General features: G+C 36.6%; 1 protein-coding gene across 1 annotated transcript in view; it reads right to left on the reverse strand.

Moving 5' to 3' along the window:
• The window catches only part of Col19a1 (collagen type XIX alpha 1 chain), a 331952-nt gene that overhangs the window by 238763 nt on the left and 76158 nt on the right, over positions 1–17031 (reverse strand). The window contains exons 10-11 of the mRNA XM_036167742.1: positions 16002–16046; positions 13191–13235 (exon numbers count right to left, since the gene is read on the reverse strand). Of these exons, the coding sequence (XP_036023635.1) occupies positions 13191–13235; positions 16002–16046 (90 nt within the window). The remainder of the gene's footprint in view (positions 1–13190; positions 13236–16001; positions 16047–17031) is intronic.

Here is a 17031-nt window from a genome sequence, read left to right on the forward strand (position 1 = left end):
TGCCATCAAAACATAAAATTTTATATATGTACACATGCATACGCACATGTACTCAAAGGAAGATTAAATGATTGGATTAAAATGCCTCAAGATTTTGGCCAGCAGAATAAACTTATGCTAGAACTCAAAATTATCCTCCCCACTAGAATAAGCTCTTCAGTTTTTATAAATGGTGAAAAGAAACGAAGACCTTAATGAAAGTCCTACTCATGCTGCCCTGAGGCTTTCAAAAGGATTTTGGCCTCCAATCTTCTGTTTGGAAGCTTCAGGTGGGTGTTCTTCCAGAAACAGCCAGCTTCCTTGGTGGTTGGTTGCTTGGGGGTCTGGTGGTACCTCTACTGAGGAAAGTAAGCTAAATACGTCAGCAACTGAATGCTCTGATGTTATTTCCTTGATGTCCCCCTCTTGCCATCTTTGGACATTCTGACCAAAGCTGTGCTTCAGTCATTTTCTAAAGAGCTTTTATATCTCCTCTAGTGCTCACTGCTTTCCCTTTTGAAAATTAATACACTCCATCATGTTCCCTATACTTCCCATAATGTATTGCACTGAACTTTTGAGCTTTCATCTGCCTCTTCCTGTTCTGAGAACTCTGTCATACCCTTCAGGACTCACTAATGAATAGAATTTGACATAAATTTACCTCTACCTCCAAGGCAGTATGTGTCCTTTTCTCTTCCTTCACACTGCATCCTACACAAGCCCCCACAAAAACTTCATACATTCTTTGAGAGGAGGTTTTGTCTCTTTCATGTTACCTTAGTGCTGAACACAGTAGTAGTCTGCAGTAGGTCCTAAATGATCAAATCAAATAAACAAATCTGTTCCAAAACCCAGTGTGTGTTTGAAGGGATTCTCTGTCTTGCTGTGTTTCACTGACATCAAACAGGATGTTGAAAAAGAAATTGAAGGCCTTATAATAAACTGATTGCAGCTAGAGCCCCTTAAATGAAGATGGATACTAAGATAGGGAGGAAAGATGAAGGACAGATAACTAAGAGTTCATACCAATAACCCACTGACATGTGTCTCTGAAAATGTTAAGGAAAGGCTAGTCTGCTAGATAATAATATATCTTCACTTTAAAAATATACATACACTAAAGGTACTTTAATAATGATTCTTGGTAGATATCTGGATTTAATTACTTTTAAAGTATTCTTAAGGAATTCATAAGGAATAAGATGGTCTCTAAAAAACTCTTGTATGATGATTTCTGTTTATTTAATTGACTAAAACATTTAACAAAGGATGGGTTAACAGATGTCAGTGAGGTAAGAAAGTGGTTAAGTAACAATACTTTCTTATCTTCAGATATGTTTAGCTCTTACCCAGAAAGAGGATTTGGTGACAGTGGCTTGCCTTTTCATATATACTACTTATTTTAATGATTCAAGTAACCATAATTCCTATGTATAAAACCATAAGTATTACAAGGCTAAAAGGGTGATAATTGTATTAAAACAGAGTTAAAGGTATACAGTGAGGACTAGAAGGCCACACTTCCAAAAGAGAAGTGACCACATATAAATGTAAATGCTTATATTCCAATTCAAGATGGTTACCTTCTGGTTGTATAGCCCCTCCACATTTTCACAGACTCTATCTCAGCACACCTGTCACTCTAGATTAGGCAACATTCTTTATTTTTTCCAGGTGAAGACTCTGAAACAACCATCCAATTCACTGGAGTTGGAACCAGATTTGGACTCTGTTCCTTGTTCGTTACATTGCCTAGGTGATTCAGTGATCACACAGAAAAGAATAATTCTAGCAATTTCTGGACTGCATCAGTAGCCTTATGAGGTGTAGTGGCTAAAAAGGCAGTGATGAGAAATATTAGGTGTCTGTAAACTTATCAATGAAGCACAATGCAATACTGACTCTCACCTGAGATGTTAACAATATACCTGAGAGTACATAAACTGCCTTGAACTCTCCAAAAGGTTATCAGAACTCAAGTGGATTAATAAAAATAAGAGATTTTGACTTGAAGCAAATAATTTATAATTGTCTTCTATCAGCATTAATGAGAAAATCCTTGAAGACTGTCTAACAAAATATGAATAAGTGCTGAGAGCCAATGTAGGCAACCATCTAATTTCCTGTTAAGTAAGAAAGAACCTTTGATTCAACCTGTGCTTACAGGAGACTATTGTATGTCCTCACCACAATTGCTACTAAGATATTATCTTCATGAATCATCACTACACATAAGTAAACCTTAAGTGGGAACCAATGTCCCTATCATTGAGCTCCTAGAATGTAGGCATCTAACGCCATCTACTTTGCTACACTCCCCAGGCTGGATAGTTGTAGTTATATAAAATAACATTCCATGAAATCCTTGCTCCAAGCCTCAGTGTTGTATAATTTCGTCCTTGTGTCTAATCATGCAGTATGATCAACAGACAGTGAGAGGCAATGAGGAAAGGTATAGAAAATGGAAGTGAATGTTAGTGGTTTTCTGTGTCTTTCTTTCAATAATCCTCCTCTGCTATTACAGAAGATCATTGGTAGGGAGGTATATGGCTTAAACGGGACTGTGAGGATTATCAAGGAAAAGTAGAGTCTGAAGATGGTTTCTTGAAGATGTTAGACTAAGAATGGAAGGCTGTTTGTAAGCTTGGTGGTCACCTCACACGATTGTCAGATCACACAGCCAGCCACTGCACACACTTCTTGTGGAACGGCAGCTGTGCCAATGCCTCTGCTTGCTCTACAGGAATTCTACTATTTTGGTGAGACACAATCATTCATCAGTTGCTATACAATGAATTGTTCACACGATGATTATGAAAGAAGTTTCCACAGCAGTGGCTTTTAAATAAAAACGGTGCACCTGTCAACTAATACTTTGTAACATGGTTTATTTTTCTAGCATCTGGAATGCCAAATAAATTCTATCAATAATGTATACTTTTGAACTGAGGAAATTACAAGGCTATGTAATTATTAACCCATTCCACTTAAAACATTTAAAATCACATATTTTCATTTTATACACTAAATGCCATCATCAAATGTGAAGACAGCATTGACCTTTTAAATCACATATTTTTATTTTATACACTAAACTCTGCCATCAAGCATGAAGACAGCCTCGACCTTACTCTTAATTTAGAACACAGTCTCATTCAGAAATGTTCAAGAATAGAGACTTGGAAAACAATTTAGCAATAGAGTATTTTCCCAGCATGTCAGAGCATTGAGTTCAATCTTCAGAAATGCAAAAAAGCTCAGGGGTGGTATCAGTGCCAAGAGTGTATAGTAGACCTTTTTCCTTGAATGAGAAATCACTCTCAGGTCAGCTGCTAAGGAACTCATACATTTATATTAAAAATGATCTGTTCTCAGAGTTGCTAGAAATAAAAATATTTAAGGAGAAATGCCAGGGAAGTAAAATGAGTATAGTGAATGGGTGGAGGTCAAGAAATGAATGAGAAGCCAGAACGGGAGGCAGTAGAGTGCAGAGGAAGGGGTTGTAGCACAGGATGACCAGTGCAAGGAGAAGCAGAGGACAGAGCAGAAACGGGGAAACCTGGGTAGCCCAGAGCCTGAGTGAGGAACGGGGTGGTGTGTGTGTGTGTGTGTGTGTGTGTGTGTGTGTGTGTGTGTGTGTGTCTGGAGTGAAAATCAAATTATGAGCAAAACCACTAAGCACTGATTAATAATAACCCTTCAAACCTACAAATGAGGACCAGGTCCTTCTGCTTGCCCTTTGTTAAATGCACCAGACTTTCATATCGCTTTGTTCTTAAATTATGTAAGATGAATGAATAAGTTTCTTTAACAAAAGTAACTTAAGGTCACTACAGTCAATAGCTCACAATTCCATCATAATTATAACTAAAAAATTATAGCACAGGAGTCAGTAGAAAACTTTTAATATTACCATTAAATTTAAAAGATAGTGTATATCTGGTATTAAATGCATTATATATTTTTGACAGATATAATATAGAGCTAGATAGCACCTGCCAAAAATGTAATTGGTAGATAATAAAAGTTGAAATATTTAATCAATTTATTCTATGCATATTTTAGAATATGTTAAATATATTAATGGTTTATTTCTTCATTGAGATGTAATTATAATAGTTATACATATAGAATTAGTGTAAGTGCATATGCACATACATTAAATGTTATGTACATGTAACTCTGCCTCACAAGTTAAGTAGAAGGAATTTGAAAAAACATGATGAATGCATCAAAATATTTATCAAATAATTTGAGAGGATGAAAAACAAACACTAAACCTTGTCCACACTCTTCCAAGGTGGTAATGAATTAATTAATTAAATTCTTTTATGTGCTAAGAATTATGTTAGGTGTTGGAGATAAAAAACAGAACTGTAGGCTGACATCTTCTGTCATGGAATTTCTATGCCATGAAACTTATAATTGTAAACTGTGATAAGTAGTTAAAAGTGGATTATAGTGTTACAGGTTTAATGAGAAATTATGACAGCAGGAATAGCAACTTCCAAAGTGTAATTACTGAAGAGAAGTAAGGTAATTGTGATGGTTAGTTTTAATTGTTATTTTGATATAATCTAGAATAACCTGGAAAAGAAATATTAGTGAGAGAGTGTCTAGATCAAGTTGGCTTGTGGGCCTGTCTATGGAGGGTTTTTTCAATTACATTAATTGAGATGGGAAGACTTGTCTATCATGAGTGACTCATTCCCTATGCAGGAGACCCTGAACTTAATGAGAAGGGGAGAGTGGTATGAGCATACACATGTTGCATTAATTCACTGCTCTATCATCTTTACTGTGGATGCAATGACTGGCTTCTTTAGTTCTTATTGTCTAGACTTCCCATACAATGAAGGACTGCAGGAAACAGAAGAGAAGCAGTTAAGTGAAGGGGACAGTATTTCAAAAATCCATGGAGACAACAGAGGACAGAAGAGTTTGGTGAAGTCAGAACTGAAAGAAGGAAAGGCAACAAAGTGGGCTGTGAGGATAAAGTCTCCAGGGGTACAGAACATCTCAGACCCTACAAGGCTTTACACACTGTATTAGGGGCTGTACTACAACCTAACAGGAAACCCTAAGAACATTTTAAAAAATAGGAGCCACATGCTTAGTGTTTAAAGATCCATCTGGCCACAGTTTTGGAGAGTGGATGAGAGAACAAGATGTAGCTCATGAGTGGTTCCTGTGTGGTGGTGTTTAGGCAGATGATAACAAACAGGTAGATTTTAGTTGTACATAGTTTAGAAGTAAAATTAACATTACTCAAAAAAAAAACCTCAGCTAATGTTAAATAATAATATGTTAGTCATGTTAAATACACAGTGTTGTCATGTCATAGTTTAGTGGAAATTCCTGACAAGTGAGATTACTGGCTTTTAGACTAACAGTCCTTAGGACCTATCAGACATTTGTAATTCCCTATAAGTGCATCCATCTTTTTTTTTAGGGGGGGCGTCTACATATTGCTCAAGAACATTTCCTTTCAAGTATGATGCTTTGGATTTTGATGCAAACATATTTTCCTCTGCAGACAGACACTGCCCTACAGCACTATTACTGTTGTCCTTCACACCAAGTCTTGAGAGGGTTCTGTATGATGTGTTTACTTGGTCGCTTATACAGCTAGTTAGTCTTCAACAAAACATCACCACAGGCAATTGACTTAGCCAAAGTCACCAAGAACACACATGAAAGACATGTTTCCAATCAAGAAATCATTAAATAAAATAATATATAGTTATTGGAAATAATACTTGAAAAGTCTAACATTTGTGACAATTATTCTCTTATTTGTATGTATGCCTCTCTCTTTAATATTCCATTTTCTGTAATCACTAATGAGTCAAAGAGAGTTAACTATACTTCATTTTCATATTTATTCAACAGCTCTGTAAGGCCTGTGGAAATAACATGCAATCTGTACTGACTAATGTTAAGCCTCTGACTTGGCACTGCCATTCCCGAGTCCCTGTTGCCTGCCACCATGGATAATTGAAAGTTGGCATGGTTACCCCATGCCAATTTTCAATGGCCACACATAAATTGCTCTGATTTTTGAAATGATAGTTATTCTACTCCATCTGTTCTCTTCATTATTCAAGTCAGTTGTCAAATGAAACACGTGTGTCCGCAACTAAAAGTTTGAGAAGTTTTGCATGTGTTATCAAGATAAATGAAATAATTCTATATCAGGCTAATGTTCAGGAAAGTTCCATAAGGTGAGCCACAGGAAAATTCACAGGAAGTACGGTGACAGGTTGACAGTCACTTTGTAATGATGATGGCAAAGTGCCTCATTGTAACAATAGGATTTAGCAGCCTTGTCTTAGTTTTGAATAAGAAATATTAAGCATAATTGCCAAGAAAACTTTAATAGTAAAATTCTGAAAACACATTTCAGTTCTGACCTGCTTTTCCTATTTATTCTAGCAGCTTTATTGTAACTAAAATTAAAAAGCACATGATATTAAATAGAAGTAGAACATAATCCATTGATGTGGCTAATAAATACTTCTTTTCTGTCACCACTACGATGAGTTTTATCTTTATATAATGGTTTTATATATAAGGTGGTGCTGCCAACAATGTACTTCAGGTTATGGGAGGATGAAAACAATAAAATTGCTAAATCAATCAACTTCTATTCAAAATTATTGATTTAAAGGTGAAGCAGTTTTCTGCCTTCGTGTTACTTTTGTTATGAAATCCAGCTATTTTGCATTCCTTCATATATCTATACTTTCTGCAGTCAAGAGGTGGGTGGGATCTGGAATCACACCTCTTGAACCTGGGCTGGGTTTAGAACCTGCTTTCTAATAGAACACTGTGGAGATGTGTCCTGCTAGTTCAGAGGCAAGCACTCCAAAAGCCCTTATAAGTTTCTGCATATTGTCTTTGGACCCTTGTCTTGAGAACAGTCTGTGATCACTCTTTGAAAGAGAGAAGCTACCTAGACAAAAGACACAGCGTCTTTTAAAATCCAGCATAGATTAGTTACCTTCAGCCAACATCCTGGCTTAGAAGTGATATCTTAGCAAACCAGGCAGGATCAATGTGAAAAAAGAATCCCTGAGCTAAGCCACAGAAAAACATGTTAAAAATGTCAATGTTGGTTTGGGGTTATCTGTTTTGTACAAGTAACTAATAACCCTGAATATTTTATTTACTTGTTTTGAATGAAAGTAAAGAGTTAACTTTATGCAAACAAAAATTAAGCATAGTAATGATGTCAAAATACCAATATTTTGTATTTTTCATAGTTTGCCTATTGATGAACTAGTTTTTTATAGAACATCTTTTATTCATTAGGCATTTTTTTAAATCTCTATAGCTATCCTGTTAAGTAGGAATTGAGTGTCTTATAAAGGGAAAGCCCATGGTAAAGAACACATACAGATCACACAGCTGGCATGGCAAGATGAGGTACAATACAGCGTATAAGAATGTGTGATTCATTTACCCTAATTACAGCATACCATGGGCACCAGAAGAAGTTGTCAGTCTAGTCTGTCTTTGGAGTGCTACTACTGGACAGGCCAGAAGCGTATGTTCCTGTTCTGTAACATAAAATGTGGTTGATGTTGGTCCATTAAGGAGTTCACTTTACTGTGGGTATACATCTACAAACTCGGCAAGGATATAAAATATCTCAATTTTAAGTGGCCAAAGATCATGGCTTCTTTTCATTTACGCAAGTTTTTTGTACCATTACCATAACAACAGTTAAATAAACATCTGACTAAAGTGACCACATTTTTCTGTGTACTAGATCCTGGAATATGTGGAGTCATAATCATTGTTTCTTGGGGCAAATAATTACTACTGATTGTCTGATTGGGTATAATCATGATATATACTGCTAGAAGTCTGTGTTTCAGTTATTTATTCATGGGTGACATTTGTGGTATTAGCATAAAATAATGTTTCATCCTTTAGGTTTGGTTATAAGTTAAATACATGTTGTAATCTGTCAGAAATAAATGAACAAAATTCTACCAAGTACATTACCAACCCCACTTTTTTCTTTTCCTTTTGAGATGGGGTTTTACTGTGTAATAGCCTTGTCTGTCCTGGAACTCACTTTGTAGACCAGGGTGACCTTGAACTCCCAGTGATTCATCTGCCTCTGCCTTCCAAGTGCTGGTTGTAAAGGCTTGTGCTACCACTGCCCATCGCCCACCCCTACTTATTAACTTAGTCATCATTACATATGAGACATATTATTAGCTGATGCTGCTATGCTACATTCTAATTCTAACAAATCAATAGAATAGTAAGAATAGGTTCAATACTGCTTTTTCACTTGACTAAAACCCAACATGAAGAACTAAGCCAAATACATGGGCAGAGACATTTTCTAATTCGCATTGGCCATCTCTCTCATTGAAACAACAAAAGCAACCACCAGAGAAAAACCCTGCTGCATGTAACTAATGCAAGTGAACTGAACATTAATAAAATCAGTAGGAGGACTACACACACACACACACACACACACACACACACACACACACACATGTTACATTTTAAGCTGGCAGCTGAAAATTTTAATTATATCTGCTGAAAACTGCCTGATGTGGATTTCTGATTAAAGATTCAAATGTTTGGATACATGGCTTAATTACAAATGACATCATATAGTTTTCTAGTACTAAAGTAAATATGTACATATGCATGTAGGTATATAATTTGAGGTCATAAACACATTTTTGTAATTTTACTTATTGAATTGTATACATTTTATAAAATGTATAGAATTAAATGGTATGTATATAAAGGAACCAAGCAGAAACAGGGCTCAGTGGAATATTTTTTTCCAGCAGATACTTTTCAGTAAAAGATATGTACAACATTTATATAACCAGAGGAATACTTGGCTAAACATAATTTTCTGACTTACAAACATATATCATGTGGAATTTCAGCATGTAAAGGGGACTCTGGTAACAGCAGGACAATAAAAATCACATCACTGACAATTTACAAGGTCTAGCTTTCCAGCAGTGGTTTTAAGAGCATGTGAGCCATATGCATTCATTAGTTTTGTAGCCTCTTTATTGTTATTAGCTTAACCTAGTGTGGGAGAAAACATCAATAAACAGCATAGTGAAAGCATTTCTGAAGCCTAAACAAGAGTCACCACATCGTGGACACTCAAGGCTAGAGGATGTTTCAAGTGCTACAAGCTGTCAGCACCTCCCTGGCTCAGTTCACAAAGAAATAACCCACTTTTCCCTTTTTTGTTTGTTTGTTGTTTTCTCTAAAATTAAAAGATTTGAAAATCTTGTTCATTTCAGTTTCCCAAACAAGAATGTGGAAAGTAGCTGGAAACTTTAGGTCATTACTATATGTGTCCATGGTCAATATCACTCTAATAAATCAAAACCAAGTGCATTTTAGGTAATCAATCAGGAAGATATGGCTGCAGTAATGGTTGCAACTGTCATTATTTGTCTGAAATGGTGTTTCACAACAGTTTTATCAGGGCTAACTTTTCGATGACATTTGCTTTATGTGTATGAATGCTTTGTCTACATATATGTATGTACAACACACATGTGCTTGGTGCCTGCAGATGCCAGAGAACATTAGCTGAAATACAACTGAAGTTACAGTAATGAGCCACCATGGAAAACTTTAAAAAGCTGTCTTCTTAGACAATTCTATCTTATAAATAACTATTTTTGAGAGTTTGAGAGGACTAACTACCCTTATGATGAGTTACACTTTGGAAATGACTTGGCTCAATAATATACAAGGCTCTTTTATAGAATTAGAAGTAGCCATTCACAGGAATATAGTCAGACCTATGTATATAAAATTCACATCCTTGGATTCAACCAAGAATCAAATATATCCAGAAAAAAATTATCTGGATGACATGGGTTTTGGGTAGGGAATTCTTATACACTATTGATATGATCATAATCTCATGCAGCTATTTTGGACATTAGTCTGAAGGTTTCTCAAAAAATTAGAACTAGAACTACCATAGGACCCAACTTTAGAACTCCTGAATATATAAGCCAAAGGACTTTAAAGTCTACTATGGAGATACTTGCACACCCATGTTCATTGCTACTCTCTTTGTAATACATAGGAATAGAATAAACTTAGATGTCCATCCACCAATGAATGCATAAGGAAAATGTGGGATACAAGTACACAACAGAATTGTATTCAGATGTTAAGAAAAATGAAATCATGAAATTTGCAGGCAAATGGATCAAACTGAAAAAAATTTACTGAATGAAATAAGATAATTAAAAATATAATTAAGGGAAAAAAGGAGTTCAAATAGAGGCACCCTATAAGGGTTGACAATGCTTCTCCCAGAAGACAAGGGCTATTAAAAGAAAATTATTATTACGGGGCATGTGATACCTCCCTGAGTTATTGGTTATGGTGCCTTCAGAGACTCACAAAATAATTTAGGTTCTTGCCCCTGCTCTGGTTGTCCACCACTGTATGGTAAGATGCTATTGCTGAAGACACCATGCACTTTGGCTGGAAGACATAGAAAAACCAATCTTGAACTTACTGGGAAATGTCATTTCTGCTGGCTAGCTTTCATAGAGCCTGAAGGTGCTAAGTAGGATCTAGTGAGAGATGTCAATGGTTTTACCCAGCACTGGACCTTGTGTATTACAATATGGACCTCTCAGGCAAGACATTAATACTGATGCAATGGTGACACATGGAGGTCACCAACATCTTTTTGAGTGTTGATTTTTGACACGTTCAGAGGAGTCTTCAAACCAATCCCCCACAGATGTCAAGGGACAAACAGACTTACACTTCATAAGTCAGAAATTCTTTGGACTAAAAACAGTGCATCTGTAAACTGGACTTTTATGGAACTTCTTGGGCATTCTAGTGAGTAAATTAGGCTGAAGTCTTATTTTTTAGCTATAACAAAATAGCAGATTTCTGAACTTGGTTTCCATTGCCTATAGAAACAAGACCTGGAAACCTATACACAGCATGCTATCCATCAGAGTCAGTATTATCTTTTACCATGTGTCCTTAGTAGATATGAAATTCCTCACAGCTTCCTGAATTATTTAGTCCACAATCAGCATATTGTGTCACTCAAAATTACCAAATTTTAAAAGAAGAAACTATAATAGTTTAAGAAGAAGGTGTTTTTAAAGTAATTATATACTCATTCTTCCATAAGACACTAATATTCAAGTATAGATGGTTGATTTTGTTCAGAAAAAAAAATGCATTGCAAGCAAACCAAGAACCACATCAAATTGAGAGTTGCCACAGACTTTTTTTTATATCTCATAACCAAAGTCAACCACATGACATTAATTATTCATCCTATGGAAAAATATGTTTTATGGATCAGACATAGACATAATTCAAGTGTTTTTTCAGTTTTTAATACTGAAAAGGGTCAAACATTGCATGTATAGTAAATGGTAATCAAAGCATAACTTTCTAAGTATTAAGGTGATTACATGAATAATAAATCTGACTATAAACTGTCAGGATTATGATTCTCATTAAACCCACTGCCTTTTCTCTTTGATGATTATTTCTTTCTACTGTATTTAAAGTAGTCTCCATAAAATTCCCACCTCATGGTAGAAGGGACTGCTTGAATGCATCACTCAACAAACATGAAGAAACAGTAGGAAAATCTTAGGAGCAAAATACACTGAATGTGTGTTCTTTTTAAATGTTTGACTAGCATATATTTATTATACACAATAATGGATTTCATTATGGCATTGTGATGGACATACATTGTATTTTGTTCATATTCAGTCTGTGAGAACCTGTTTATTACCACAAAATACCAGCTATGTTAGAGAAAAAAATAACCAAGTTTTAATGGTACTGGTGACTAAATTATAGAAAGCATATAATGCCTTGCTTAGTTTCATTTATTTCTACAGATAAAATTCTTAGTTTCATTTATTTCTACAGATAATGTAGAAATAAGACCTAAAGACATGGCCTGATAATAACCTCTTTTCTAAAGCAAAAAATATTCAAGGGATTTCTAAAATATCCACTTAAAATGGTTATAATTTTAATGGATTTTTCCCCTCAAGTGCATGGTTATTCTCTCTCTCTCTCTCTCTCTCTCTCTCTCTCTCTCCTCTCACTTCAGTGAGGGAAAGTAATTATCATGTAGCTTACAACACATGTAATTTGTCCTGTAATTATAGAAGATACTCATTGTCTCTATAAATACTTATAGGAGAGGCAGATAACTGATCGCTGCCAAGCAAGCTACACATAAGCAATGCTGGCTGGTTTGGCACCTCCTTTCCACCTGCTGAAGCTGTGGATTTGTAAAGGATAGATTGTTTAAATGCTTTTGAAGAACTACAAGATAACTTAGTAATTATTTCTTAGAATAAAACACTGCTTAAAGGTATGAAATGCCGAGTTCAATTTTGTGAGAGTGTGATATGATGACACTTGGGTTACAAGGATGATGTCTGTCCTTGGTCTCTCAAGGCCCACAGTCTACCAGTATCCATCTTCCTTTGAGGCCCAGGGTACCCATGTCCATGGACCACAACCACCTGACTGGCTCTGCTTCCTTTGCTAGCAGGAGCTCAGGGCTGAATGGGGGTCCTCTTGCCAAGGTTCTCACATGGAACTGACTGCCTTGGAAAAAACACGTCCTTGTCTGAAGCCTTCCCCACACTTTTCTCTCTCTCTGCATCTGTAACCTTGTGGCATTGATAAAAGTGTCTGCTGAAGGGTGACACAAGGCATTTAAAAGTATTGTGAATGAGTTTCTTTTACATCATCCACACTTTTTAATCACCCCTTTAATTAAACCCTTCACAACTCTGATTTTTAGTATGTGTTGTCTTTTCTGTAATAGTTAGCTCTTTTTAAAATTTTTTTTCTTAATTTCCCCTTAGGAAAACTTTCACTAATAAACCAGTGTCCACAAAACTTTTAGCCAAAGACATACTCATAGTCCAATAAATATTTGCATCTTTTACTATAAATTTAATAAATTTAATTAAAAATTCCTGACTATTAAGTAAATTTTGAACAATTTCTGTCAGTCACCAATATATGAAGACTACTCTAATTGATGCAAATGTTTTTAGTTTCACTATAAAGTTATAACATATGTTGTACAGAACATACAAAAGCTAAATGTCCCATTAAACGTTTTGGGAACATAACTCATCTTTACAAACACATACAAAAAGGATTACCTTTTCACCAATTTCTCCTTTGATGCCTTCAAGTCCTTGTTCTCCCTGTAAAAGAAGAGTTTGGTGTAAATTAATAAGAATAGTACTTGCAGTTCATGGAATTTTCATAAAATAGCAATATTTCTAAGAATAAAATCAGTGATTTAAATAATTCCTTGTGATATGAAGTTCTAAGTCAATATTAAACAACACAAAGTCTAAATAATACAAACTACTCAAGGAACAACTTTTTGGATACTTCCCTACCTTCTAGAAAAATCTCATCTCTCTAAAGCCCAGCACCCTGCATGTTAAGCACCTGAGAATGGTACCATCTAGATTTGCTTTGAGAATTGAATTAAGCCGCGCAGACCAACTTTGACATTCTTGCTGTCACTAGCATCTCATTAAATGCAGAAGATACAGACTTCTTTGAACCCTACCTTTCACGTAAAAGTCTAATGAGAGGTTCATGATGAGTAGGTTTAGAATTGAACCTTAGCGCCCAACCCCCGTCCCCCATCCTGCAGCCCCAGGCTCCTCTCTGTTCTGCTCATGTGACTCAGTCTCAAAAAGAGCTGTTCTCTATGCCATCCTTTAAATCTAAAAAGTACAAGATCCCCCACTTGGCCGAATCCTTTCTAATTTAATGTTTATTTCATGGTTTAATTTGTCATAGATAGATTGATGACATTACCGACAAACCTTTAGCAAACACTCACTGAGAGCCTCCTACATGTCGGGGCCTATGGTTGCACAGCTGGGAGTTGAGTGCTAGAGATGGATTTTATCTGCAGTTCCCTCACTGGGGACCATGGCATACAGCACCCAGACAGTATCTTCTGAATACCAATACTGAAGCCGGGCGATAGTGGTGCACGCCTGTAATCCCAGCATTCGGAAGGCAGAGGCAGGTGGATCTCTCTAAGTTTGAGGCTAGCCTGGTCTACAGAGCTAGTTCCAGGACAGGTTCCAAAGCTACACAGAGAAACCCTGTCTCCAAAAAAATAAAAATTAAAATAAAAAAAAAATTAAAAAAAGATAGAGACCAATATTTGTGCTTGTTTGTTTTTCTATTTAAGTTATTTAAGAAAAGATATTGTGCAGACCAGTCTTCCCTTGAGTTCACTAGCTCACAATGGCCTTCAGAGAAGCACTGGGATAACAAATAAACACATGCCACCATACCTAGCTAGAGATGAAAAGTTTCTGATCTCAGCTTTACTGCCTCCATAAAGTGGTGCATGATATAATTAAAATCCACATGTATTATATAGATTAACTCTTATTATCTGTATATAGAAAATGTATCAGTACATCAGCATTTGCATATAGTTCAGCAAATTATATAATGTATGTAGAAACATGATTAAATAATTATTTCCTGCTTCCTTTGTTCTCAAAATGTTATCAGCAAACAATAGATTAGTTCATAGGTATTTTTGTCACTGATGCATGGGCCTACCTTTCTTTTAATAGTGTTTCCCCTAAAATTTAACTCCATCTGGTAATTCAAGATGACACTGAAGCTGCTAAATGCCCCTAGCACACTGGCCACAATGTCAGCATGATGCAGCCACCACAAACAGCTGCTGGAAAGTCCAAAACAATTTCCCAGCAGATAAATCTGCACATCCCTTGGCTTGTAACTCAGCTCACAGATGCAGCACATGCTGTACCAGTGGGGGTTGTCTAGAACTGCTGTGAAGAGACTCGGGAGCGTGTGGTTTCACAACTCCCAGTCCAATCTTGTTATCTCTATGGGACTGTGTAAAGAAACCTTTTCTTAAGCTGTAACTATAAATGAAAGTATATCTTTTCAAATGACATTTCCAGCTACAGAAAAAAAACAAAATATAGATACATAGCAACTTCAGACATTTCGTTATTAAAACCTGTAATGCTTCGCCACAACATGTTTGGCTTTGGGGCAAAAAAATTGCATCAATAATGCTCTCCCCCGTGGTGGGATTGTCTGGGCTGTATCGTGGCAGCTGGCCCCACCTGAAGTGATTCCTCTTCCCTCCAGGAATCTGAGTATATTAGTTTCTGTGCATCCAGTAGTGCTTGGCACATGCAGTTGAGCTTGTTCCCAGAGAGAGAAAGCAGTCCTTGGACAGATAGTAAAGGATGCAGAGGAAGTTCATTTTGGTGAAGAGAACATGTCAGGCACAGGAAGACTTAGCCTGGAAGGTGAAAAACTTCTCCTTCATCATGAATATGAATGTACCATTCTTAAGGTTTTTTTTTTTTTTCTTTATAGGGGATTGAATCTATAGCTCATACAGGCTAAGCAAACACTGTGCACTGAACTATCCCTCCAGCCCTCTTTTGCATTTTCATTTTGCGGCATGATCTCACTAAGTTGTCTGAGCTAGCCTTGGACTCCCTGTATAGGCTGGCAGGCTGTGAACATGCAATATTCCTGCTTCAGCCTCCTGAGTAGCTAGGATTATCAGTCTGCACTGCCAGGCAAAAGCAAAACGGTGTGTTTGAAGAGCTTAGTTGTGTGTGATCCTTGTACTGTTAGATATTTGGTGTCATTATAAGCATTTTGCTTAACCTAACCTGAGGAGCATAATACTTGGAATAACAGCAGAAGACAATGTTCCATTGTTCACTCTGATAAGTCAAAATGTTCCTGACGCAGCTGTAACACCTCTGTGGCCCTTAGAAGGTATCACTACTGATTCTTCAGGTAGGCATGCTGTTAATACCCCGGAACAAATGTTTTCTTGAGAGGTCTCCCAGAAAGAAGTGCTTCTATGAGACTTCTTGGAAAGAGTGGTTTATTAGCTTAGTTTGTGGGAAACATTTATAAAAACCCATTACCTTTTGACCAAGTAAGCCTGGAATACCATGTAAGCCATTTTCACCCTAAAAAGAGTAACAAAAGTAAATCTCATTAGTCACAAATGATACCAAAAAAGAACCCCCTCCACACACACTCACACCTTTTTTGTTTGATTGTTGGTTGGTTGGTTTTTTTCAAGACAGGGTTTCTCTATAGCCCTGGCTGTTCTGGAACTCTCTTTGTAGACTAGGCTGATTTTGAACTCACAGAGATCTGTCTGCCTCTCCCTCCCAGGTATTGAGAAAGCTATAGTGTTAGGAGGTCAGGTAACTTTTTTCTGGATATCTGTCACATGTAGAGTCTCCCAATTTTCTGTCATGTTACAACTCCAGGACAATCATCTCAAATTTTAAGGTAAAGGAATGGGGGTGCTGAGATGTTAAAGTGCCAGTTTCAGGGTTATCCAACTTATAATATCACCTGAGATGTCTAATGTGTGCTTAATGATTCCACAGCCTGTGTATGCCATGTGCTATTTAGTAATATGTGTCTTCTTTCTTTCTTTCTTTCTTCCTTTCTTTCTTTCTTTCTTTCTTTCTTTCTTTCTTTCTTTCTTTCTTTCTTTCTTTCTTCTTTCTTCTTCTTCCCTTCTTCTTCTTCTTCTTCTTCTTCTTCTTCTTCTTCTTCTTCTTCTTCTTCTTCTTCTTCTTCTTCTTCTTCTCCTCCTCCTCCTCCTCCTCCTCCTCCTCCTCCTTCTTCTTCTTCTCTCTCCTTTTTCTTCCTTCCTTCCTTCCTTTCCTCCTTTCTTCCCATCCCCTTCCTTCCTTCCTTTTTCTTGGTTTCTCTGGGCATATTAATAAATGCTTTTTATGGAGTAGGCATTGTTTCCTGAACAAACATCAGAAAGCTACTCTCATAATCATCTTATGGAGACAGACTGGACTGCCAACTCTTGCCCTTCAGCTGTGGCCAGTGTCTTGCTTCTCTACATGGTCTCTGGCAACCGGTTTAATTGTGGTTTATGTGTCCTCTTACCTAATATGAGATATCATATATGCTCATATGCAG

This window comes from Onychomys torridus, chromosome 18, assembly GCF_903995425.1.
Source record: "Onychomys torridus chromosome 18, mOncTor1.1, whole genome shotgun sequence".
NCBI lineage: Eukaryota > Metazoa > Chordata > Mammalia > Rodentia > Cricetidae > Onychomys > Onychomys torridus.